The 25,847-nt window shown below is 45.8% G+C and overlaps 1 protein-coding gene across 6 annotated transcripts in view; it reads right to left on the bottom strand.

The window, feature by feature from the left end:
- Window positions 1–25,847, bottom strand: part of DIS3L2 (DIS3 like 3'-5' exoribonuclease 2) — a 68,158-nt gene that overhangs the window by 9,065 nt on the left and 33,246 nt on the right. For all 6 annotated transcript variants that reach the window (XM_078600741.1, XM_078600744.1, XM_078600740.1 and 3 more), the window contains 10 exons: window positions 24,025–24,287; window positions 22,583–22,756; window positions 20,415–20,494; window positions 18,388–18,500; window positions 12,845–12,952; window positions 11,768–12,001; window positions 10,659–10,738; window positions 9,707–9,890; window positions 8,611–8,697; window positions 209–356 (listed from right to left, as the gene is read on the bottom strand). In XM_078600741.1, coding sequence (XP_078456867.1) covers window positions 209–356; window positions 8,611–8,697; window positions 9,707–9,890; window positions 10,659–10,738; window positions 11,768–12,001; window positions 12,845–12,952; window positions 18,388–18,500; window positions 20,415–20,494; window positions 22,583–22,756; window positions 24,025–24,287 — 1,471 coding nt within the window. The remainder of the gene's footprint in view (window positions 1–208; window positions 357–8,610; window positions 8,698–9,706; window positions 9,891–10,658; window positions 10,739–11,767; window positions 12,002–12,844; window positions 12,953–18,387; window positions 18,501–20,414; window positions 20,495–22,582; window positions 22,757–24,024; window positions 24,288–25,847) is intronic.

Here is a 25,847-nt window from a genome sequence, read left to right as displayed (position 1 = left end):
AATATTTGAGGATTTAAAAATGTAATATTCGCACCATTCTCCAGGAATGTATCCCCCACACATATAAAGGGTTTACTTTAATGCAACATACACCGAGTGTGGAACATGTTTTATCCTGGAAAATTCGGTTATGTATGAAATTACTGATAACAAATATGCAACATTAACAGGCGGTGTATGGATAATTGCAAAGACCAGATGCACGTACCAATGGCTTGCGCCAACAGGCGATGTACAATCAGGTCAGCGTAGCGGCGGATCGGAGATGTGAAGTGCGTGTAGAGTGGCACGTTGAGGGCATAATGTCGGAAGAGAGCCTCATCCACCAGCACACCTGTGCAGAAATATACTGCCAGCTGCACAGACCACAGGGAGACAGAGAGCCAACCGTAAAATGCTTCCAAAGAAAATGCCAAATTATATTCACAAAATAAAATAGGTTAAGTATACATTTAACAAAATAGATGTCCAATTCTGAGGTTATTTGGGACTTGAATAACAAAAGTACAGGAAAACCTCGCCGGACGAGGGGGTTACATTCCCGGAAAATCCTGTGTTGGGCAAAAACGCGTTTGACAAATCTGAATCTTTCTGAGAATGATTATTATTTATCCTGGAGGAATCTTAAGAACCATGAAGCTTTTTTCACAGATGACCAGTAGGGGCACATCAGCAAGTTACAACAATAATTATAGATCATGGGAAATATAGGGTTGCCTTCCTCGGGTCCGAAATGACCACCCCCCCTTCCCCCTTTGTTTAGAAAATTCTACAACATTTCCGCCCTTGGTATTGTAATAAAGGAAACCGAGTCACTCTCCGTTTGTTGTGTGTGTGTGTACACTCTTTCCATGTCACCTCAACACAAAACACCATCACCATTGGTTTTGCCGCACCACGACACTCATGCCCAAATCTCGCTCCCAACACTGTTACTTGAATGTTAATGATTTGTCTTCTAGGCGTCTATATGACTAACGTCCTCAACGAGCGGACGGCTACATGCATGCGGCAATGTATGTGAGCATGGGCGTTATGCATGAGCTTGTTGAGGATGTGTTACATCATCACACAAAGAACATTCAGAAAAAAACATGGTCAATAAATCGTTCTCATAGTCAATTCATTCACATCAGTGTAGCTTTCAACGGACGTAGCGCTCACCTTTCACGAGCCTATCTGCACTATTTGTACTAAAGTCGTAACTTTTCTCAATTTTTTTTACTACAATCACCACCAATCATCTTGCGCTAAGGGGCCATGATTAAAGAGTGAGATGGCATGAGAGTGTCGGGGAGGGAAGATGGCGTCGATATTTTCATCCGCAGTCTCTACTGCACCGTACATTACGAGCGGAACACGCACTAGTTTTCAACGTGGAGATGAGAATCTTGGCAGCATCAAACCGCATATAGCCTCAACATACCCCCCAAGTGCCGGAGAACAGACCTCATTCAGTAAAATGTGTATGGCCGAAACATGCGTTTGATAAAACCGAGTCCAGCCAGGTTTTCCTGTATGCAAATATAAAAGTAGTTCTCGGGTTACGGAAGACCCGACTTACAGAAATTCGACTCTACGGAAATGCTTCCGTTAAGCAAGTAAAAAAATCTATATGCGGAAATGTTTGCATTAGTTACCCAAGCACAAATAGTGCAGCGTGGTGAGGTTGCCGGTGAATACTGTGCCGCTGTCACTGAGCCCAGGCTTCATCAGGATGAAGGTAAATGGAATTTTTTGTAGTGTTACACAATTATTTTCGTTTTGTTGCATTACGTAATTGTTCGTTTTCTATGCTTAGAACTATCTCTTAACCCCCATGTTTCTATTGTTCGTTTTCTTCATTTTAAGTTTATTTTATGACTTATTTACTGTGTGTATGTGTTTGTATGTGTGTGTATGTGTGCGTGTGTGTGTCTGAAGACGAGCCTACTCCACTTTTGTCTTTGTGTGCATGCGTGTGGCTGTGCATGCGGGCTATATTACCCAGCCAACGCAACCTTGCCTGCCAGAAGAGTTCACTGATCGGAATGTGTCCAAATCTTTCCTGCCTGGTTAAACCCAGGATGAATCGTAGGCATGCCAGCCTGAATGTTTCTAACCAGCGCAGATGTTCCATTAGAAGGGTCAATGTTTCACAAGCATAGAGAAGGGAGGGCATGACTGTGGCTGAGAAGACCCGAAAGCTTCGTGTGGAGTGACAGACCAGGTAGCTTCTACATAACATTGCGCAGCCGATGAAAAGATAATGCCGCCCGACTGATTCGGAGTGAGACCTCTGCTGTTAAACCGGAGCTGGTCATAAGCACACTGCCCAGGTATGGGACACTCTCTCCACAACTGCTCCATCACCAATGGGGAGCTGAGGGGGTGGAGAGTTTGGTTTGCACAAAATACCCAGGTAGGTGCTTAGTTTTGGTGGGGCTGATGATAAGACCCCACTTCTTCGTGGAACACTCCAGGTTCAGCAGCAGCGCCTCCAACTCCTCTGAGTGAGCAGCAATCACCAGATCATCAGCATGCATAACATGGTTGACCAATAGGGAGCAATCCCTCGACCACACCCAGGCATCGATCAGGCTCCCGTTGTATCTGTACCAGATGGAAATTCCTCTGGTACAACCATGGAAAGCTTCTTGAACTATGTGGTCAAAGATGATGATAAATAATGTGGGATCCAGAGGACATCCCTGTCACACCCCAAGGTGAACAGGAAATGGCTCTGACTCCTGGCCATGCAGCTTTACCCGGGACTTCCCACCATTATGAAAGTTCTTAATGATTGTGAGCAGAGAATCAGGGACTCCAAAAGCATGAAAAACTGCCCACAGCCATTGCCTGTTCATGGTATCATAGTCCTTGACCAGGTCAATAAAGCAGAGATGTAGGTCTTGTTGGAATCCCCTACACCTCTGCTGTAGCAGACGTACAAAGAACATGGCATCCATGAAGGACTGCCCTGGTTTTAAACCACATTGGGGTTCTCCTCAGCGTGCCTGGCAAGACAATGTTGAATAATCCTGACCAGGACATTTCCCAACACACTGAGAAGAGAGATGTTCCTCTTAAAGAGGGGGGACCACAAGGTCATCCTTCCAATCATACTGAACCCATCCTGTGGTCCAGACAGTAGTGATGCTGTCATGTAGGGCAGTTTGCACACAGATGCCATCCTCCCTCAGCATTTCGCATCGGAAATCGTCTCTGCCTGCCGCTTTTCCTGGTCTCCGACTTCGGATCACCCCTCGCACTTCCTCCACAGATGGCACCTCAGCCGACCATTTAGAAGGGGTGGCTACTTCTTCTAATATTTGAGGCAGGGTCGTCCCCGCCTTCCCCCATGATGTTGTCTGGGCTGAGGGAATGTCCCCCCCCCAAGATCTCACAAAAATGCTGTGCAACCCTGCAGACCTGTTCCTGGGGATGGGAGATCAGATTACCATTCTTTTCCTTAAGAATGGTGATAGGTGAGGCGCTGCAATTAACTTTGTGGATGGAATTAAATAGTGATTTGTGATTGTGGGCTACTGAGGCAGATTCCACCTCCTCAACAACCAGCACCCACCACTCATCCTTGTACGGCTCTCCGAATCTCCGAGCCAAGGCTGCGGTAAGCCTCCTCATTTGATGTTGTAGATGACGGGAGTGGGCCTGTCGTTTTCCCTCAACCAGCGGGAACACCTCCTCCTTCAGCCAGGGTCTCTGGGGAGGTCTGGACCATATACCCAATGCAGCCGTTGCAGCTGCATGAGCCACAGTCCTGAACCTCACCCATTTCCCCTCAGCATCAGGAGGGGGCACGATGCTAACCCCATCTGCAAGCGATGTTGAAATGCCTGCTTGCAACTATCCTCAACTAGCTGAGACCAGGCCACTGTGGGTTTGAATGGGGTCCTAGATGGACACCCACCAACGGAGTGGAAGAATGGCAGGCACATCTTACAGTGTATGTACAGCGATACGATACAAGTAGCAATAAAAAACGTACACAGCTCGATACAGTACTGAGAGAAAAAAAACGAGTAATCGGGTAAGAGAGGCACAACTATTTCTGGCTATGGGATTTTGTCTTGATTTTGGGGGGAAATTGTTCAGTTTCCGACATACCAAAAATTCAGGTTACGGAACATTCTCGGGAAACTAACCCTTTCGTAACCCGGGAACTGCCTGTACATAAAGTATGGCAGCTTGCTTAAATTCAGATTTTTTTTATCGTTTAAGGAGTAAAGACAAGATATGTTACGTTCATCTGGATGAATCTTTCTTAAAGATGTCTATGTCATATATGTGAATCAGTGTTGTGCTCTCTGAGGCCGGGTGAGATGTTATGGTCTTAGTTATTGCAAGCACATCGTGCTTTTAACTCTGAGTCAAATCATCAAAGAATAGCAGAGGATATCTTCAAAGAAAAAAACCCCTGCATTTTTACATCAATATCTATACATCAATATTGCCTACTCTGACTTCCAGGATGCCTAGATTTAGTTCTTGGCATACCTCAGTTATTATTATGATGCTTGTTTACCCGAAAAAGCTTAGCTGAGTCTGAACTCTTATTCAGGAGGGTTCTGTTATGTTTTTGTAGTAGGGGGTGGTGTTTACTACATGTTTCACAATTAAGTAATATGCAAATATTTGTTTAAATTTCGCAAACATTTCTTCGAATGCGATCATGGGATCTTTAACGTCCTATTTGAAGTATACAGCGCTTAAATTATAGTTAATATACTCAAATGAACAAGGTTGGCTTGCCGAAGTTAAACCCTGAACATCTGTATCAAGTGGAGAACGCGTTACCGCTGGGCCGTGCCACCCACTGCCTTAGTTGTTCTCTGCACACCGACTTCTTTCCCTTAAGAAACAGCAACATTGTGAGTCCGGTTTCTACATTTTATGTTTATGGTTCTACATTTCTATCTATTGTGTGGTTTGCGAGAGCTATATGACTGCTTCCCAGATGAATTACACTGTGGGTATCCTAACCTTAATGTGCCAAATTATCCTCGTACATTGCTCACTTATTTCTCTCAGATTCACTTCTTCATCTGAAGTTATTTAATTCTGTTCTATACTATATTTAAGGAGCTAAAATACATTAATTTCGACATATGAAACAGCATTGTTCCTTTGCAAGGGTAAACTGGGTTATGGTCTAAACATTTCTACATCCTGGCATCGCCAAATTCAAGCGAAAAAAAAAACTACCACCGTGTTATGGAATCTACGGGACACACGCAGTGGCAGCTGATCATTCAGGTGAGGCTGGGCCCCACTCGTGGAAAAGGAGAACTCTTAAAAAATATTAGCACACCAAGACGCTGCCATCGCACCACCACCTGCTGCGACTACACGGTTCAGGCAGGGGCTCGTGTGTCTACGCGCCTTGGGGTTTTCTGGGCAATGAAGTGGCACAGGCCTGGGCCATCTGCCTGCAGTGCCCTGCCACACATGCGTTTGTCAGTCACTAAACTTGTATACGGGACACTGAGAGGTGAACCCTGTCCATTAAATCTATAAACGGTTAATACTCACCGAGTCTTAAAGACTTGTGAGTTGAAATAAGGTGCTCAATTCCTATTGGCAGTCTGTCACGTGGAGAACTGATGCGTTGAGCGCACAATCTGATAGGAGGGTGGAGAAACACTCAAATCTGATTGGCGGAGAGATTAGTTTGTAAAAGCCCAGGAAAAGTTAAATGTAAATGAGGGGTTGGTTGGAGGACCATCAATAACACTGTGGTATTAAAATGACGAAATAAAATGCAGAAAGAAATAACAAAAATTATTCTATGGTCTCCAAAGAAGGGTCATTGCCCAAAACATCACCTCTGCTACACTAATAAGATAAGCACTGCCACCCACTCTGCCACCCTATCAATGTATTGTGCCACATCAATGTCAGAATCTGAATATTTATTTAATACTCGTGGGAAGCATCCGGCGTTGCCAGGGCGAAAAAGACACACACACATCAAACTGACATACACACATACATCGACCCACACACAAACACATCGACTTACACACACGTCAACTTACAAACGCACATAGACTCACGCAGACACACATTTTGATGTACACACACACAGACACACATGGACCCACACACACACATCGACTAACATACACATGGAACTACGCACGCACATATGGACTTGCACACACATCGACTAACACACAACATCGACTGACACACACATCGACTTAAACACACACCGCACACACACACATGAACGTACACAAACAAACACAGCGACTATCACACACACACATTGACTCGCACACACATTGACGCACACACATACGGACACACACAAAGACTCACACAGACACAACGCACACACATATGGACTCACACGCACACATGGACATAGACACACACACACTATAACTTTTTATATCGACTAAATAAAATTGTAAATAAACGTTTTCTCTTTACGCGACTTTAGCGAAAGAAGCAAGGGGGAGGGGAAATGCACGCGTGTATAATAAGTAATTAGGAGCGACTGCGAGGGTGTTCCACCATTTTGGTGGAAACATTTGCCGCGAGCAAGAGCGGCAAATTAATGAAAGTCAACAAATACAAAATGAACCAAACCTACCTGTAACTATGAGCAGATGCGCACTAATCAAGCGGAATTGACATAACGTCACTGCTCAACCCCCGTACTTAGGGGGCAAGTGTAAATATGATAGAATGAAGATGTAATTGAGTATATTTATTGATTTTCCCCTGTGAAGTAAGCTACTTATGCCTCAAAAGTACAGAAATAAACTATTTTCATAAACACTGGTTCATCTCTGTCATTAAATCTAACCTACAAAAGGCAATTTGTAATGAGTAAACCGTCATGGTAATAAATGTTTGAAGGGAGCTGTAAATCTGTGTTACCTTGCACAATTCCCCCCTCAACCACACCGAACGCGTGTGACTTTGTAGGGGCCCTCCCCCCCCACCGAACGCGTGTCAGTTGGTAGAGTCGAGCATGTGCTATGTAATAAATAAATGAAAACAGCACTAAATCGCTAATTAAACTATTTTAAAGGTGAAGCACTCGAGCTCGGAATAGCGCTGGCTCAGCACGGGGCTTATGGCGTGGTACCTGGCCACTTTTTTAAAACAAAAACCCCATGGTTTGCGAGCAAGTTTCGGCCACACACAAACAATGACATTTATAGGTAAGATAAGACTAGCAGGAAGTACCCGGTGTTGCCCGGGAAAAAAAGACACACACACATCAACTTACACATACATCGACCCACACACATGGAAACACATCGACTTACACACAACACATATGGACTCACGCACACACAATCGACTCACACACACACATGGACCTACACACACACACAAAGAAATGGACTTACACACTCACATTGAGCCACGCAGACACATTGACTAACACACACACATCGACTGACATACACATATTGACTCACAAACATCGACTCTCACACACACACACATCGACGCAGACACGCACATCGACTCGCACGCACACATGGACTTAAGAAACACACATTATTATTCATGAATTTACCAACTTAATTTATAAAAATTAGTTGTCTACACACACACACACATTGACTGACATACACATATAGACTAACGCACACACATATCGACTTGCACACACACACACGGACGTACACACACACTAACATCGTCGCAGACACGGAAATGGACTCGCACGCACACAAGGACTTAGACACAATCATTATTATATTATTATTAACCAAGGTAATTTTAAATATTAGTTGTCTACACACAAACATTATTTTAATATATCCAAGGTGAAAATTTAAATAATTATTGAAATAATAGTTTTAATAATAGGTTTCTATCTACATGAGTTTAGCGAAAGCAAGAAAATTGCACTTAAATAATATTGCCATGGTGAGGCCTAGTCTCAGGCAGAGCCCCCAGCCTCGCCGAGATTGCCCAACCGGCCAAGGTGGCACCTTGGCAGGCTGGGGGCTGCGCCGCTACCCGCCCCCACCACCCACAATCTCACCGCCAGCTCTGCAGTATTATCTATGGCCTATACCAGTAGCATCTACCGACTCTATAGTAGTAACTGCAAACATCGGGGTGGGGGGGGGGAGAAGAGGATATCACACTATGAAGAATTTACCTCAGCGTTTTGGGTATTTTTATTGCATGTTTAACGCGAAAGAAAATTTCCCCCTCACCACCACCGAATGCATGTGACTTGGTAGGGGCCCTCCCCCCCACCAAACGCGTGTGAGATGGTATGGGCGAGCGTGCGCTATTTAATAAATAAACGAAAACAGCACTAAATCGCTAAATAGAGTACTTTAAAGTTGACGAATGGGAAAACGGAATAGCGCTGGCTCACCACGGGGCTTACGGCGTGGTACCAGGCTACTTTTTTCAACGTATACCCCACGGTTTTCGAGCCAAATCATTCGCAAGTGTGCGTCCATACACACACAGACAGACAGACAAAAAATAACATTCATATATAAGAATAATACTGTCCAGTAGGAGCAGGTCAGAACGTATTGATACGCACCAGCTGCCGAGTACACCAATATTGAACAGTACTAAACATCCGTATGTACAATGTGTGAATGTGAGTGTGACCTGCATAGGCTTGGAGCACATCTGGGTAAGAACTTCTCTCCTCGGAGCAGCAAGCCTGTCCCCTGCCAGACTTTCGTTCAAACTGACCTGAGGAGGGGGGGGGGGGTTTGTTCCAAAAATCACACCACCGTAAATATGACTAAACTATGTGTTAAAAGTATTGCAATGTTCAAATACACCAAACATTGGTGTCCATTTGAAAATACTGTACTAGAAGAATGCAGCCACAACATTTATCCCAAGCTAAACTCAGTATATTTAATTTGATCGTCTAATTGCATTGGGTCATCTGCTTGGGTTTTCTTCCTGTATTTTCATTATGACGTTTGCTTACCAAGGAAAGCTTTGCTGCTCTCACTCTGTTTTAGAAGGGTCCTGTGAGGTTTGCGCAGTAGGGGGAGATGTTGCTATATGTAATTCCAATTGAGCAATTTGCAGGATATTTTTCAGCATTGGGATATTTGGCCAACAGTTGCATTGTATTTTTGTTTGTATTGAGCATTAATGTTTTACTTCCTTTGTTTGTGACCATCAGTCCATTCCTCCCAGCCTGCCAGCAAAAATATTATTATATTGAGCGCTGTCTCTCTCCACATGTCTCTTGCATTTTCTGAACCATATCGCAATATATCTTATTTTATTGCTTTGTCTCCGTTACTATCGGTGTTGGCATTCCTCTGTCCCTTCTCCTCCATTCACTGTATCTCACCCATTTCCCTCCGCCTATCTCTCTCTGTTTCTCTCTCACCCTCACTCTCCTTATTCCCACCTCTCCCTTTCCCAGCTCAATTTCTCTTGCCGCTCCCTAATCCTCTCTCCCACTGCTTGTCACGTTCCCTCGCTGTCCCCTTTCTCATTTACTTTTCTTTCCTCTCCTTTTCATGACCTTTCACTCTCTCCCTGCCCCTCTCCTTTCTGTCCTTTCCTCCCTCCTATATCTCCCTCCACCAGATTTCATGTGCTTCATAGAAAGGCACTTTTGTCAATGTAATTTATAATGACATGCAATTTAAAGTTAATCCAAGAGATTTGTAAGTATTCTGTGTAATATGAGGAAATCCACTTTGCATTGAATAATAGTGCTCGAGTTGTATACATTGAGACTCCCTGCTGAGCTGAAGTCAAGCTGGAGGCCCAGCTCTGTGCAGAATTCGCGCAGGGCCTGGATGAGGTTACTTTGTGGAGGAGGGTGGCGCCGTAGCAGCGCTTGTTTTGGGAACGCTCCGTAAATCTTGTGAGCTACTGCCATGTTGGCGAGCAGCATGAATTCCTCCACAAGCCTAGAGTGAAAAGTGAACACGTATTATGTCGTTCCCATGTATTGCATTTCCCCACATCTAAAATACGATTCTGGCCCTCAAACATAGGTGACATGCAGAGGAATAAATAAAAGTATGGAAGGTAAGGGAAAGTAAGTTGGAAGCAAAAGACAGAACATGCAAAAACGCATTGCCAATTTAATTTCGAACCAAATTTTTTTTTTATTTCTGAAACATGTTAGAGGTATCACAGTGGAATGGGTAACCAAGAATCGTCAACTGAGGGGAAACTTAAAAGCCAGAAATGTCTCATTGTGACCTCGCATGGGAAATGGGATGTGCAGAGCTTGACTGAGCCACAGCTGAGGAATTTTGCGAGAGGAAGTGATGGTAACGGTGTGGCATATATAAACCGTCCTTGGCCTTTAAGGAAAATTGGTCTTGAACATTAAAATCAACCCAAAATCTTGATTACAGTTTAATGAACTATATATACTTGGAAATACAAATTTCCCAAAAATGGTAATTTGTGAAAAAAAGATTGTTTAGTCTTAAAATTATATGTGCAGGAAATTAATTAAAATCCTAATGATATGCTATTATAACAACTTATCCAGCCTCTCTCAGTCCAATTAATGTGTACAAGTTGTGATAACAGTTGATAGATATAATATCCAAATCCATGTTTAAATGCATTTTAAAGCAATCGTTTGTTACAAAAAAGACTAAATATATGTCTGTTATCTGCATAATCTTTCTAAATAATGGTGACATTCAGCAAACACTTACTTGTTGCTGTCTCTGTAACTATACACATAACATCCTTGAGGCATTCCCGTGTTGCGATCCAAGGTGAAGGATAATTTAACCTAAAAAATAAAATGTATTGTCAGTCATTTTTTTACCTGAAAAAAACACAAATCCTCGCAAGTAGTTTGGCAAACTTAAGAGAAGGGAAAGACGAGTGGTGGCACACCAAGGGTTTCAAAATATGCTCTGCTAATTTGTATATCTAATTACTTGGGTGTCATATACAGACATCTTTCCATAATACAGGTTTTCTGATTTAGATAACGTAAATAAATGTGTCATTAAACCCGCCACCACCCGACAGCCAATTTAGTAAGGTTTGTCATGTAAACAGAACAACCCAATTTGTTACTAGTACAGCACACCGGTGTGTTGGAGAGCAAAGCCACAACATTTACAATCTGAGTACGACGTTTCGCCATTAATTACAACCAGCTTAATCAGGTTACAGCCAGATTTGTGGATAAATCCTCCTATTTCGTTCCTTAAATAGAGGGGTAGATGTGATGGTATCACTTGTGAGCCGTTCAAGACCAAAGCCTACGTGTTAAACTGACGGACATCTTAACAGACTAGAATATTCAAGACATAAGTCAAGACGATGGCAAGTGATGTGTTACATAGAAAATATATTTCTGATTTGATAAACCAAATATTTCAGGTTGTAATATTGTTCAAAAGTAGTCTTAAGATGTCACATATTCAATGGCATATTATATATAACCTTTAATGGCCCGGCTCCTGGGCCTCACCAGCACAGGGCTCCAATGGCTCCGTCTGACCCTAGGCCTCATCAGCCAGCCATCTGTACCCAACCTCTTTGGCCCCAGTTTTCCACAAACCAATTTCTAACGTCCGACTGCTGCCCTGGAGCTCACTGGTCTCAGGTCACCTCTCTCATCTTCTCCCTTGTGGCTTGGCTCTCATTCCCCCCCCTTCTTCCGCACTCCTCTTTCTAACCCTCCTTCGTCAGTGTTGTCTTCACTCGAATACTTCACATTGAGATGCTGCTGCTTTTAAAAACATAATAAAAATAAACGACAATGTTTACATAGACACTGGATTTGGAAATTTCAAGTAATTGTCACCTGATTCAAGCACAGGGCTCCATCCTGAAAGCGCTGTTTTCGCAGCTCCTGTGCAATGGAATGCAAATCTTGTACAGCGCGCTTAACGTCACTCAGCTGGTGTCGCCCTGAGATAGGCGGGCACTCTCCATCACTTGGCACCCACCCTGGGTCATCGATCATGTTTTGAGCATGGTCGTAGCTCAGCTTTACACACGAACGTATCACGGTCCGGCCAAACCACTCATCGATAATCTGAAAAGAGAAATCCACAGAAATTATACTGATGACTCGGTTGCTTTAAACACGCAATTGATCACACAAAGTGCAATGTTCCTGCTTCATTCTACTTACACAAGAACTGGTAAGAGATAACAATGGGGTTTCCATCAAGGATGAGTTTAATGTACTAGAGAGCACAGGCAAGGTTGGGTGGTGGGTGCCATTAGGTTGGGTAGAGAATGGAATTCCCCATGGCTAGATCTTTGTAGAATGCTTGCATGTGACATCAACAGTGTGGGGCGTTTAGAAGCAAGCTCTTTTGGCAGTTGAGAGAGACTGTTGTAGTTGTTCTTACTGTTGCTGAAAGGCTGTGTTTATTATTTGCTCCTGATGTTGTTGAATAAAGACGTATTTATTTTTACGAGACCATCCCAAGGGTGATCGCCATAGATTACATGATTAGTAAGGTGCTGAGGAAGAAAAAAGAGACAACAATATGAAGAATGGCATTTGAGGGGTGATGCGGATAGGCCTTGCGAAGACAGGCATCAAAACGGTTGCACAGCAGGTGTATTCTGCATTCATTCGGTGCTGCCAGTCTCATTAATTTTCTCATTATTTTAAATTTACTATTCACATCCCTAGAGAAACTAAATTATGACAGAAGATGCCATTGGTTTGTCCGGCTCTCATCTGACAGCTGGACACCTCTGTCTAACGATACTTCTCAGAGGGTGGATGGCACCATCTAGTGAGCACGGTGCTGTGATGGCACAGTGCACCCAAGATAAAAGTTACACCGTCGTGTGCTCTTGACAAAATTGATTACACACACACAGAGGACTTGAAAACATAAAACAAACAAGTCAGCAGCACCTTCCCTTGTGGCGACAGGGTCCAAATCACAGAGAAGGCCAAGCGGTCCTGGTCAGGGTTCAGGCTGCACAGCTCCTCACACAGCAAGCGGGGCAGCATTGGGATAACCTGTGACAATACAAAAATATTATTTATCACCGACCAACTTCTCATTCAATTTGCAATGTAAGTATAAACGTGCATCATGTCTATTCTCCTATAATGCGGTAGCTGTGTTTCTGAAAAACACCGCGTTATGGAAAAATGCGTTATAATAAATAATATATAATATAGGGTAAAACACAGTCCACAATAACACATGAGATGCGTACGTAGGCTGAACAAAGACTGAGGCTCGTGGGTAGCATGTAGAAGCATTCAGCAGCATCCCACCTTGCGCGATGCCACCCTGAGGTCGCTGTACAACCGCTTCTTTCTACTGGTGTGGCGTATTTCTCTTCACTCAATCGCGTTATATCCAATTTACATCCACGTTATAAAAAATGTGTTCCCTAATACATTAATCGCGTTATATACAATTCACGTTATAAAACGACACGTTTTAGCAGAACAGACTGTACACAAATTCTCCCCTTACCACCCCAAAACTTTTCCCACTAACTTTTGTTCCTCTTCACTCACCTTCCCTTCCCCTTACACAAAGTCCGTACTCCCATTCGAAGTCCCTACGCTAGTGGCGTGGCGAGCCCATTCCTCTCCCTCAGCCCGTGTGAGCGCTTCATTTCAGGCTTCTGCCCAACCTAATTTCTGTGCCCTCTTTTCTTTTTATTGCTCGTGCTTCATACAGGGGTCTTGTAAAAAACAAAACCGACAATGTTGCTCATAGTATAGTTGTAATATTCAGTCGTGTCAATATGTAAGGATTAAATTAAATGTTACGCCAATGATATATGCAACAGACTGCTTGTCTCAAAATTGGATAGAGTGAAACCGCGTTCTATCTAATGTCTCACTTGACAAACATCATTAAAATTTTCACTGAATAGGAGCTCCCTCCCAATGTTTTCTTCCAAACAGCTCTGACCACTCACTATACCTACAACCCACCTCTCATTTGGGAGATGAGTGGGGTGAGATGTGCAAGACAAGTGGAGAGAGGGCTGGGGATGCATGGAGAGGTGGAGAAGGGCGCAGCGAGGGAGATGTGGAGTGGGAAAAATAGAGACGGTGCCAAGGGGTCCACTCGTCGGGTCGGAGGGATGGCACGCGGTGTTCACACGAGGTGGAGTGATCACACGTGGTGTTCACACGAGGTGGAGTGATCACACGTGGTGTTCACACGAGGTGGAGTGATCACACACGGTGTTCACACGAGGTGGAGTGTTCACACACGGTGTTCACACGAGGTGGAGTGATCACACGCAGTGTTCACACGAGGTGGAGTGTTCACACACGGTGTTCACACGAGGTGGAGTGATCACACACGGTGTTCACACGAGGTGGAGTGATCACACACGGTGTTCACACGAGGTGGAGTGTTCACACACGGTGTTCACACGAGGTGGAGTGATCACACACGGTGTTCACACGAGGTGGAGTGTTCACACACGGTGTTCACACGAGGTGGAGTGATCACACACGGTGTTCACACGAGGTGGAGTGATCACACGGTGTTCACACGAGGTGGAGTGATCACACACGGTGTTCACACGGGGTGGAGTGATCACACGTGGTGTTCACACGAGGTGGAGTGATCACACACGGTGTTCACACGAGGTGGAGTGTTCACACACGGTGTTCACACGAGGTGGAGTGATCACACACGGTGTTCACACGAGGTGGAGTGATCACACACAGTGTTCACACGAGGTGGAGTGATCACACACAGTGTTCACACGAGGTGGAGTGATCACACGTGGTGTTCACACGGGGTGGAGTGTTCACACGGGGTGGAGTGGTCACACACAGTGTTCACACGAGGTGGAGTGATCACACGTGGTGTTCACACGGGGTGGAGTGTTCACACGGGGTGGAGTGGTCACACACAGTGTTCACACGAGGTGGAGTGATCACACGCGGTGTTCACATGGGGTGGAGTGATCACACACAGTGTTCACACGAGGTGGAGTGATCACACGTGGTGTTCACACGGGGTGGAGTGTTCACACGGGGTGGAGTGATCACACGCAGTGTTCACACGGGGTGGAGTGATCACACGCGGTGTTCACACGGGGTGGAGTGTTCACACGGGGTGGAGTGATCACACACAGTGTTCACACGAGGTGGAGTGATCACACGCGGTGTTCACACGGGGTGGAGTGTTCACACGGGGTGGAGTGGTCATACGCGGTGTTCACACGGGGTGGAGTGGTCACATGCAGTGTTCACACGGGGTGGAGTGATCACACGCGGTGGAGTGTTCACACGGGGTGGAGTGGTCATACGCGGTGTTCAAACGGGGTGGAGTGGTCATACGCGGTGTTCACACGGGGTGGAGTGGTCACACGTGGTGTTCACACAGGGTGGAGTGATCACACAGGGTGGAGTGGTCACACGGGGTGGAGTGGTCACACACGGTGTTCACACGGGGTGGAGTGATCACACAGGGTCGAGTGGTCACACAGGGTGGAGTGGTCACACACAGTGTTCACACGGGGTGGAGTGATCACACGCAAGACAAGTGGAGAGAGAGCTGGGGATGCATGGAGAGGTGGAGAAGGACGCAGCGAGGGAGATGTGGAGTGGGAAAAGTAGAGACGGTGTCAAGGGGTCCACTCGTCGGGTCGGAGGGATGGCACATGGTGTTCACACGAGGTGGAGTGATCATACGGGGTGGAGTGATCACACGCAGTGTTCACACGAGGTGATCACACGCGGTGTTCACACGCGGTGGAGTGATCACACGCGGTGTTCACATGAGGTGTTCACATGAGGTGGAGTGGTCACACGAGGTGGAGTGATCACACGCAGTGTTCACACGGGGTGGAGTGATCACACGCAGTGTTCACACGGGGTGGAGTGATCACACGCAGTGTTCACATGAGGTGGAGTGATCACACGCGGTGTTCACATGAGGTGGAGTGATCACACGCAGTGTTCACATGAGGTGGAGTGATCACACGCAGTGTTCACATGAGGTGGAGTGATCACACGCAGTGTTCACATGAGGTGGAGTGATCACACGCAGTGTTCACATGAGGTGGAGTGATCACACGCAGTGTTCACATGAGGTGGAGTGATCACACGCGGTGTTCACATGAGGTGGAGTGATCACACGCAGTGTTCACATGAGGTGGAGTGATCACACGCAGTGTTCACATGAGGTGGAGTGATCACACGCAGTGTTCACATGAGGTGGAGTGATCACACGCAGTGTTCACATGAGGTGGAGTGATCACACGCAGTGTTCACACGGGGTGGAGTGATCACACGCAGTGTTCACATGAGGTGGAGTGATCACACGCGGTGTTCACATGAGGTGGAGTGATCACACGCAGTGTTCACATGAGGTGGAGTGATCACACGCAGTGTTCACATGAGGTGGAGTGATCACACGCGGTGTTCACATGAGGTGGAGTGATCACACACGGTGTTCACATGAGGTGGAGTGATCACACGCAGTGTTCACACGGGGTGGAGTCGTCACACGCGGTGTTCACACGGGGTGGAGTGGTCACACGCAGTGTTCACATGAGGTGGAGTGATCACACGCAGTGTTCACATGAGGTGGAGTGATCACACGCAGTGTTCACACGGGGTGGAGTGATCACACGGTGTTCACATGAGGTGGAGTGATCACACGCAGTGTTCACACGGGGTGGAGTGGTCACACGCAGTGTTCACACGGGGTGGAGTGGTCACACGCAGTGTTCACATGAGGTGGAGTGATCACACGCAGTGTTCACATGAGGTGGAGTGATCACACGCGGTGTTCACACGGGGTGGAGTGATCACACGCAGTGTTCACACGAGGTGGAGTGTTCACACGCAGTGTTCACACGGGGTGGAGTGTTCACACGCAGTGTTCACACGGGGTGGAGTGATCACACGCAGTGTTCACACGGGGTGGAGTGGTCACACGCAGTGTTCACACGAGGTGGAGTGTTCACACGCAGTGTTCACACGGGGTGGAGTGATCACACGCAGTGTTCACACGGGGTGGAGTGGTCACACACAGTGTTCACACGAGGTGGAGTGGTCACACACAGTGTTCACACGGGGTGGAGTGATGACACACGGTGTTCACACGGGGTGGAGTGGTCACACACAGTGTTCACACGAGGTGGAGTGGTCACACACGGTGTTCACACGGGGTGGAGTGGTCACACACAGTGTTCACACGGGGTGGAGTGGTCACACACAGTGTTCACACGGGGTGGAGTGGTCACACGAGGTGGAGTGATGACACACGGTGTTCACACGGGGTGGAGTGGTCACACACAGTGTTCACACGGGGTGGAGTGGTCACACGAGGTGGAGTGATGACACACGGTGTTCACACGGGGTGGAGTGATGACACACGTGGTGTTCACACGAGGTGGAGTGATCACACGTGGTGTTCACACGAGGTGGAGTGATCACACGTGGTGTTCACACGAGGTGGAGTGATCACACGCGGTGTTCACACGGGGTGGAGTGGTCACACGCGGTGTTCACACGGGGTGGAGTGGTCACACGCGGTGTTCACACGAGGTGGAGTGGTCACACGCGGTGTTCACACGAGGTGGAGTGGTCACACACAGTGTTCACACGAGGTGGAGTGGTCACACACAGTGTTCACACGAGGTGGAGTGTTCACACGAGGTGGAGTGTTCACACGAGGTGGAGTGGTCACACACAGTGTTCACACGAGGTGGAGTGGTCACACGCGGTGTTCACACGAGGTGGAGTGGTCACACACAGTGTTCACACGAGGTGGAGTGTTCACACGAGGTGGAGTGTTCACACGGGGTGGAGTGATCACATGAGGTGGAGTGTTCACACGGGGTGGAGTGTTCACACGGGGTGGAGTGATCACATGAGGTGGAGTGTTCACACGAGGTGGAGTGTTCACACGGGGTGGAGTGGTCACACGCAGTGTTCACACGAGGTGGAGTGTTCACACGGGGTGGAGTGTTCACACGCGGTGTTCACACGGGGTGGAGTGGTCACACACGGTGTTCACACGAGGTGGAGTGGTCACACACAGTGTTCACACGGGGTGGAGTGATCACACGAGGTGTTCACACGGGGTGGAGTGTTCACACGCAGTGTTCACACGGGGTGGAGTGATCACACGAGGTGTTCACACGGGGTGGAGTGTTCACACGGGGTGGAGTGTTCACATGAGGTGGAGTGATCACACGCAGTGTTCACACGGGGTGGAGTGATCACACGAGGTGTTCACACGGGGTGGAGTGATCACACGAGGTGGAGTGATCACACGCGGTGTTCACACGAGGTGTTCACACAGGGTGGAGTGTTCACACGGGATGGAGTGTTCACACGGGGTGGAGTGATCACACGGGGTGGAGTGATCACACACGGTGTTCACACCGGGTATTCACACACGGCGCAGACAGTATTCACACATGGCGGACTGTTCACATGCGCTGTTCTAGAACCTTCTGGACGAGGTAGACGGAGGTGGCTCGATCGGCTGCCATCAAGTCCAAGGCCGTGCCTTCTTTCACAAAGAAGCTCACGTCCGCAATGTGGACTCCCACCCTTAGGTGACCTGCATGAAACACAAGGATTCACATCCCACTACGGCCGGGTGGCAGTGCTGTGGTAAGATTTGTGCTTTACAGTATGAGGGCTCTGGGTTATATTACCGACTCAGGCACTTTACTGTGTGCAGTTTATATGTTTTCCCCGTTTCCTCCGGATTCTGTGGTTTCCTCCCATAGCTAAAAAAATGTAAATTGTAACTGGTCTTGGCCAAACAACCCAATGCGAAAACATTACCTGCAATTGACTCAAATGGGATTACACACAGAAACATCATACGCTTACTAAAATAACGACAAACCCCCCTCTCTTTGGTGTGGTAGATAAGAAAAGTTAACAATGGGAGTCATCTGCAGTAGCTGCTAAAGGGGTCTCTGTACAGAGTGGGGTTGCGGTACCACCATGATGAAAAGGCAGAGGAGCCTCCTGTAAGCCAATGGTAACCACAAGATGACAGTGGAACCCTTAGTAATTACAGCGACAGCAGAGTAGAGATTGAGCCTCCAGGACATCAGGGACATCAACAATATGAGAAGAGCTCGTACTGGCCGGTAATCCACCAGTTAAACACCACGAAACGCATGGTTCCCAACCATTCTGGACCTATGCACCACTGATAAGCCTGACAAAATTTTCATGGACCATTGTGCACCAATAACATATAAAAATAAATTACATGAAAGATTTAAAATGCAATTTCAGAACTCTAAAAAGTAACTTTCTGTTGATTTATCGAAATCATTGGGCAATGGGTAGTAAGAAAATGGTGTTTTGTAATAAAAGCAAATGGTGGAATAAACAGTTTTCACATGATATTGTATATTCCCAAGGAATGAGCAAAATAAATCAACTGTGAATTAATTTAGTCATAAAATCTATTGAAAATGAAATTGCACGTTAATTTCAATCTTCATAAATTTGCCCTTCATGAAGTTGTTTTAATGGATGTGTCTTGAATGAATGAATTAATGATGAAGCCCTAAAGAAAATCTGTGGAGACACATGGAATTAACAGCCATTCCATAAACTTCAACGGAATGTTAAGCTGTCATTTATGAAATATCAGCCTGCAGAATGTTCGAGGATGTTCTAAAAATAACAATGGGAATACAGCTTAAGAAACATGACAATCACATGGAAATAACAGAATATATATGATTACTTAAAAGGAATTTTTTAAAATTAATGATGAAATGAGAAAACCAATATTTCAGATGTGTGACCCGCCCTGACAGCTGATCGTGCAGAGATGAAAAAGCGAGAGGATGGTGCCCGAGACCCCCGGTGAGGTAATGTGCATTTCCACCCACACCAGCAGTGTGCACAAAACTCTACCCCCCTGCAGATGGCCGTGGGGGAGCATACACGGAGCCATAGGAGCAGCCAGCCAGCTGGCTCAGCGGCAGAGCGAGCGGCTCGATATCGGAAGGATGCGAGCTCAAATCCTGGATAGGAGGTTGACTCAGCCCATCATCTCTCCACGATCAATAAAGTAGATACCACTTTTTGGGGAAGTCAACAGTGGTCATCCTATGGAAAGGCTTGTCCCTGACATAATTACGTGGAGTTTGCGCTACTACCTCAGGGCTGCAAACAGGAGATGAGCACTACCTTAAAGCTCATTTGAAAAGGAAATCGGTTTTCAGAAGAGGTGTCAACACAATAGATAGAAAGTATTATTTTTCACAAAGTGGTTGTTGCCTAAAACATTAAACGTATTGGAACTGTTGCAGATGCTAAGATTGTTTGATTTCATTAAAAAAATTGTATTGGTGCATGGTGGTCCATGAAGGATGTTTGAGGGTTGACAGTGACAGGTTGGGGGACACCTGCCAAATATTGTTACTAAATTAAAAACAAAAGCCAAATTGTACTTCAAACAAAAAGATTATAAGAGTTTCCCACATTTACAAGCGTTTACCATTTGGAAGACGTTCGCAAGAGAGGGCATCATCCAGATCACGGGCAGTCGCTGGGTCAATGGAGAATATACACAGTTCTCTAACCAGGGTGAGACAACTCAGTACAGTTAGGATGTGCATACACATCCATGTTTATACGTCTATACCAAAGAATATATTCAAAAGTAAAAGTAATGTAAAAAAAACTAAAATATGATTGTTAATAAATTATTGGGTTAGATCACATAATGATCTGACCAAGTCGTCAATGTTATTGTCTCCTTTTTCAGCAAATCTGTGTTAGTAATTTCTGTAAAAATTTGTATGCTTCTGTAGTGACTGGGAATGTCACCGTGTGGTGCCGGAGGTATACTGTTGTGTGTACACCCCGGACACGGGGTGTAATACCAGCCCTAGTGGGGGCTTGGGTGAGCGCTGGTTAAGCGCGGTGGCACCACGCACACACAGCATGCGGTGCGGGCTCCTGTTGAGATAGCGAGAGAGTGTCAGCCAGCTAGGGTTACGTTGGGGGCATAATACTCTTGCTGACCTGGGGACACGTGACCGGATGACACTGGAGGGGGGCCACCGATGGAGGGGGCCAATGGGTGGTCACATGGTCCGAGAATAACTCTCGAGAGCCTTCGGGCAAGGGCGAGAGAGATCGAGGTGGGTGGGGCGAGAGGCGGAGCCCGCCCCAGCCCGGCCCGATATAAGGGGGGCTCTGGGAGGGGCTCGGAGTACGGACTGTTGGAGAGGCAGGAGATCCACGTCAAGCTTGAAGAAGCCTCCAGCCACGCGGTCCAGGACCCAGCTTGTGGTCCGGACCCGGGATAGTGGAAACTTGTCTAGTTCCGCCGTAGCGTGGTTAGTTGGGTGGTCACCACCCAAGAGTATGTTGTGTTAATAGCCCTGGAGTATGTTGTGTTAATGGTTAATGAAAGTGTTGCTCCCTAAGACGTCTGCGACTCAGTTGGACTCACTACACTTCCATATCTCCAATCCAATTTGTTAAGGACATCTTCCAATGTTTCTGTTAATAGCCTGAGTGGGAACGTACCTTCTAGCCTGACCTCTTATTATTTATTTTGTCTTCCTAGCTCGGTGTAACCTCGGTGTAAGCTGTGCCATCTATAAATGGTTTAGATCATTTGTATAATTTTATTATGGCCTTGGATTTTGAGCTTGAATGACTGCTTCAGTGTCAATTGAATACCATTCCTTTTCATCGTCTACAACGTTCAGGCATAATGGTTTGCTATTAACTTGTTTTTATTTTTCTAGATCCTGATCTTATGTTAGATCGTATAAAAGACCTGTCTGCAAATATAACTGAAACACATGGTCAGTTGGCCACTGAATTGTCCATAATTTGGTTTCCCATGACCTTCAAGAGCAATTTACATGTGCGATAAAAGGGTAATGTATCCTGGAGTAGGAATTGGTTTGCTGTAGATATCTGCATAACACTCCTTGGGTGTTTTGTGCCTGTCTATTCACTCTTAACCACATGGAGACACTGGTATTCATAAACAAATGGTTGAAGTGGACATACAGTTCTACCTGAAAACTGTGATCATAAGTTTTGTGAAAGGTATTACCTATCCCTACATTTATTGCCGTTTGCTGTGCATGCTTGCATGCAGAATGTGCATATCTCTAATCAATGCCAGGAAGCGAGTCAAGCAATTTGAAAACTTTCAAATACATTTTACTGATGAGCCTTCGAGCAGAAGAGCAAGAAGGCAAGTGACCTCCACCATTTTGGATAGGAAATGTTTCAGAACAGCACGAGGTGGTGGCAGGACAGATGTCGGCAGAGAACTCCATGGCAACCTGGACTAACTGCAATAGTAAGTTCAGCAATAATGACATGAAGAAGTGATGTCCTCATGCCAAATCATCAGGTAGGGTGTCTAATGTCACCGTATTGAGGATAACATAGCAGTGTATTTGGTACATTCATCAGAGTAAACATCTCTGCATTGGGAACGAACCCCCATTTGTACAATGTAATTTTTTTACGTTTCGTTTTTCCTTTTGTCACGTTTTCACTTAATAACAATGCCTAAAAGTAAGTCGGTGTTGTAACACAACACAGCCTTACCAGTTGAACAGAGCACATGATAATCCTGTAACATTTCCGTGTGTGGGGGTGTCGGGAACTGTGAACAGGCTGTTGGAACACCTGAGGTCCTTTCTCCTGGCCAGCTCCTCTGCTGAGATGGTCCAGGGCAGATTTTGTGGAAGATTTTGAAGAGTTTCATCAGGGAACTCGGAGAAATCAATGCCATATTCGATGAGCATCCCCTCCGTCTCGGGTTCTATATCACCAGCCTCGCCCAGACTCTTTGCCAGAGATCTGTCACACAAACAATAGGGAACGTGCATGCTTGGCTCGTCGGGTAAGTGACTGGACAATATTTGGCATGAGTAGTAAAACAGTGACATTATACAATGCAACACAAGCAATAAGTAACGACACCAAGTCAATAATGGGCCTGATAAATTAATTGGTATTTTATATGTGGCATATTATGCTCTGATAATAAATACATTGCCTTTGAAACTGGTCTATACCAGTGACAGCCTTCTTTAGGGCATAGTCTCACCAGTGTTAGCCCAGAGAATGCCAAAAGGCAAACAGTACAACAACAATGCACTTTCAGGGCATTTATAGCTTGGGGTGAGCAGCTACAAAATGGAACCTTTTTTGCCAGTATCAAAAGGTTTTACCCTTTCTGCAATATAACACGTCTTAAGATTTTCAAACACCAAATAGAAACCTTTTGCAAGAAACAAAAGCATTTTTTGTTTGTATGTTCACCACAAGTACATGCAGACATGATTCATTGCAAAAGGTTTCTATTTGGTGTTTGAACATCTTAACACCTGTTTTATTACCAAAAAGAATAAAACCTATTCGTATTTTTTTATATTCTTCATAGAGCAATAAAATAGATATATATTCAAGTAAACATTCTGATAACCCATAATAGAGATATTTTGGGTTAGATCGCATAAATATAAATGTGCCGTTTGTCAAGTAGACAAAATGTGCCAATTAGTTACGAGTTCGTCACACCAGTGTGTTGGAGAGTAAACCCACATTTACAACTCGAGTATGACTTTTGCCGGTAATTACAACCAGCCTCATCAGACAACAGCCACAACTGTGATAAAATCCTCCTGTTTCGGTAATTCACTTTTTAGTAATTTTTGTAATTTGTGCATCTATTCATATCTTAAATTGTACACACACTTTTGATTTAAAGCTTTCGTGACTGCAGGGATTCATATTCTTGGTTCTTTTGGTAAAGTCCCGTAGAAGAAATCCACAGCAAAAAAAATTGCTGTGGATTTCACACCTGATAATGATTGCTTGTGTTGCAGTCGAAACGTCGTGAGAATTTTTTTAAAATATGTTTTTAATTTTATTATTTCCCTTCTACGTGACTTTACTGAAAGATGGAGTCATGTTTACTGAAAGAACCAAGAATATGTACACATACTGTGATTACCCGCATCGCATGCAATGCTACCGTTTTTGGCTTTGTTGCTCTAGTGCAGAATATCACCCCAAAACATTTTAGCATGCAGCAGATAAGTGTTTGTATGTTTTGAGCATACCCTCGTGGAATCTTGGTATCCTCGGGCCATTCTGTTATGCGGGCCACAAACAAGGTGTTCACAAAGTCACCAGGTCGGGCCAGGAATTCGGGCGGGCACTCAGACTGGGGAATGTGAATCCTGGGCACGCGGTGGTCAAGGGGGGAAAAGAGGATGAAGGGGCCGGGGCCTTTAGGTGATGCCACTGTGCCTTGGCCGCAGCTCGGGGCCCGGAGATGGCCTGTGGCTGCCCTTGAGTGTTTCTTCTCCAGAATGTAAACCACCTGCAAAGAAGGAAAGACGCATTCACGGTGCAGTCTCGTCATAATCGCATCTGCGGTATTATCTGACATGGATAAATTCATTGCCTTGTATTGTCATCGTGGAAAGTTGAGGATTTGGAATTCTAGTCAAATCAAAGTGTTCATCTCTACTGGTGGCCCAGATCCACCAGTGCACATGTAAATTATACCAGCCAATCATAAATATGTAATCCCTGTTCATTGTTGTACTAATATATAAAATAAAAACATACGTTACATGTTGAAATGGAGAAGTTGTAACATCGGAAGTGAATTCTTACACCAGGATATTGACTCCACCACCAAGGAAGAAATTAATATTTTTTAAAGGTCCTCTATTTATATAGCTTGATATTACTCAGGTTTCCACAAAGAAAGTGGCATCGAAAACTCATTTCTTGAGAACTGCTTTTGTATTTAGTTTGTTGTCCTTCCCCGACACCTCCGATTAATGCGGTTGGCTACGTACGGTGTGAAAGAAGTTAAAAATACATACATTGTCAGACATTTGTACAACATAAAACTAAATGATAATTTACAGCCCTTTGTCAATTCACTGCTGTATAAAGGCCTCCCAATGCCATGTTGATCATGGGGATTGTTGGACCTTACTTCACAATGCTGGTCAAGAATCAAACTCATGTTGTCAGGTTCACAGCTACCAATCCACAACAACCACTATTCGCCACTAAGTGGCGGTGACGTGACCACGACACTTGTGCTAGGCTAGGTGCACCTTGAGGCCACGTGAAGTGTCGAATGCCCACTGGCAGGACGTCACGGGGCAGACCCAGGTGCCACGGGTCAACTGACTGAGATGACTGACTGATGCACCACCTGTGTCCCCGACTGTGCCAACTTGCTGTGCTTTAGCCACTCGGCGCTCCGCTCGTTGTTGTGAGCGTCGCTCCTCTGACCTCCGTTGTTGTTGGAGGGCGACTGCCTCCAACTGCCCAGCAGCATCTTTCACGAGCCTCCTCCACAGAGGCCGATCTTGACACCGCTGGTACAAGTCATGTACCACATGACTCCATCTCTTCTCTAGACCGTGCCGTGCCCGTTTAGCCCCCTCTATCCGGCCAAACAAAAGCTATTTAGGCATACGGTGACTGGGCATGCGGGCTACCTGACCCAGCTAATGCAGCCTTGCCTGCCGGAGGAGCTCACCGATGGGACTTTGCCCAAATCTTTCAAAGATTTGTGAGCTCCTCACACAATTCAGCCTGGTTAAACCCAGGATGGATCGTAGGCAGGCCAGCCTATATGTTTCTAATCGGCGAAGATGCTCCATTTGGGGGGTCCACGTTTCGCAAGCATAGAGAAGGGAGGGAATTACTGTGGCCGAGAAGACTTGAAGCTTCGTGCGGAGCGACAGACCAGGTAGCTTCCACACAGCGTTATGCAACCGATGAAAAGATAATGTCGCTCGACTGATTCTGAGTGAGACCTCTGCTGTCAAACTGGAGCCGGTCATGAGCACACTGCCCAGGTATGGGAAACTCTCCACTCTCTCCACAACCGATTGGGAGTTGTGGGGGTGGA

The sequence above is a fragment of the Lampetra planeri genome, chromosome 15 (genome assembly GCF_965212315.1).
Source record: "Lampetra planeri chromosome 15, kcLamPlan1.2.h2, whole genome shotgun sequence".
NCBI classification, from domain to species: domain Eukaryota; kingdom Metazoa; phylum Chordata; class Hyperoartia; order Petromyzontiformes; family Petromyzontidae; genus Lampetra; species Lampetra planeri.
Note: the sequence above shows the minus strand (reverse complement) of the source record. Positions and strands in the feature narration are given on the sequence as shown.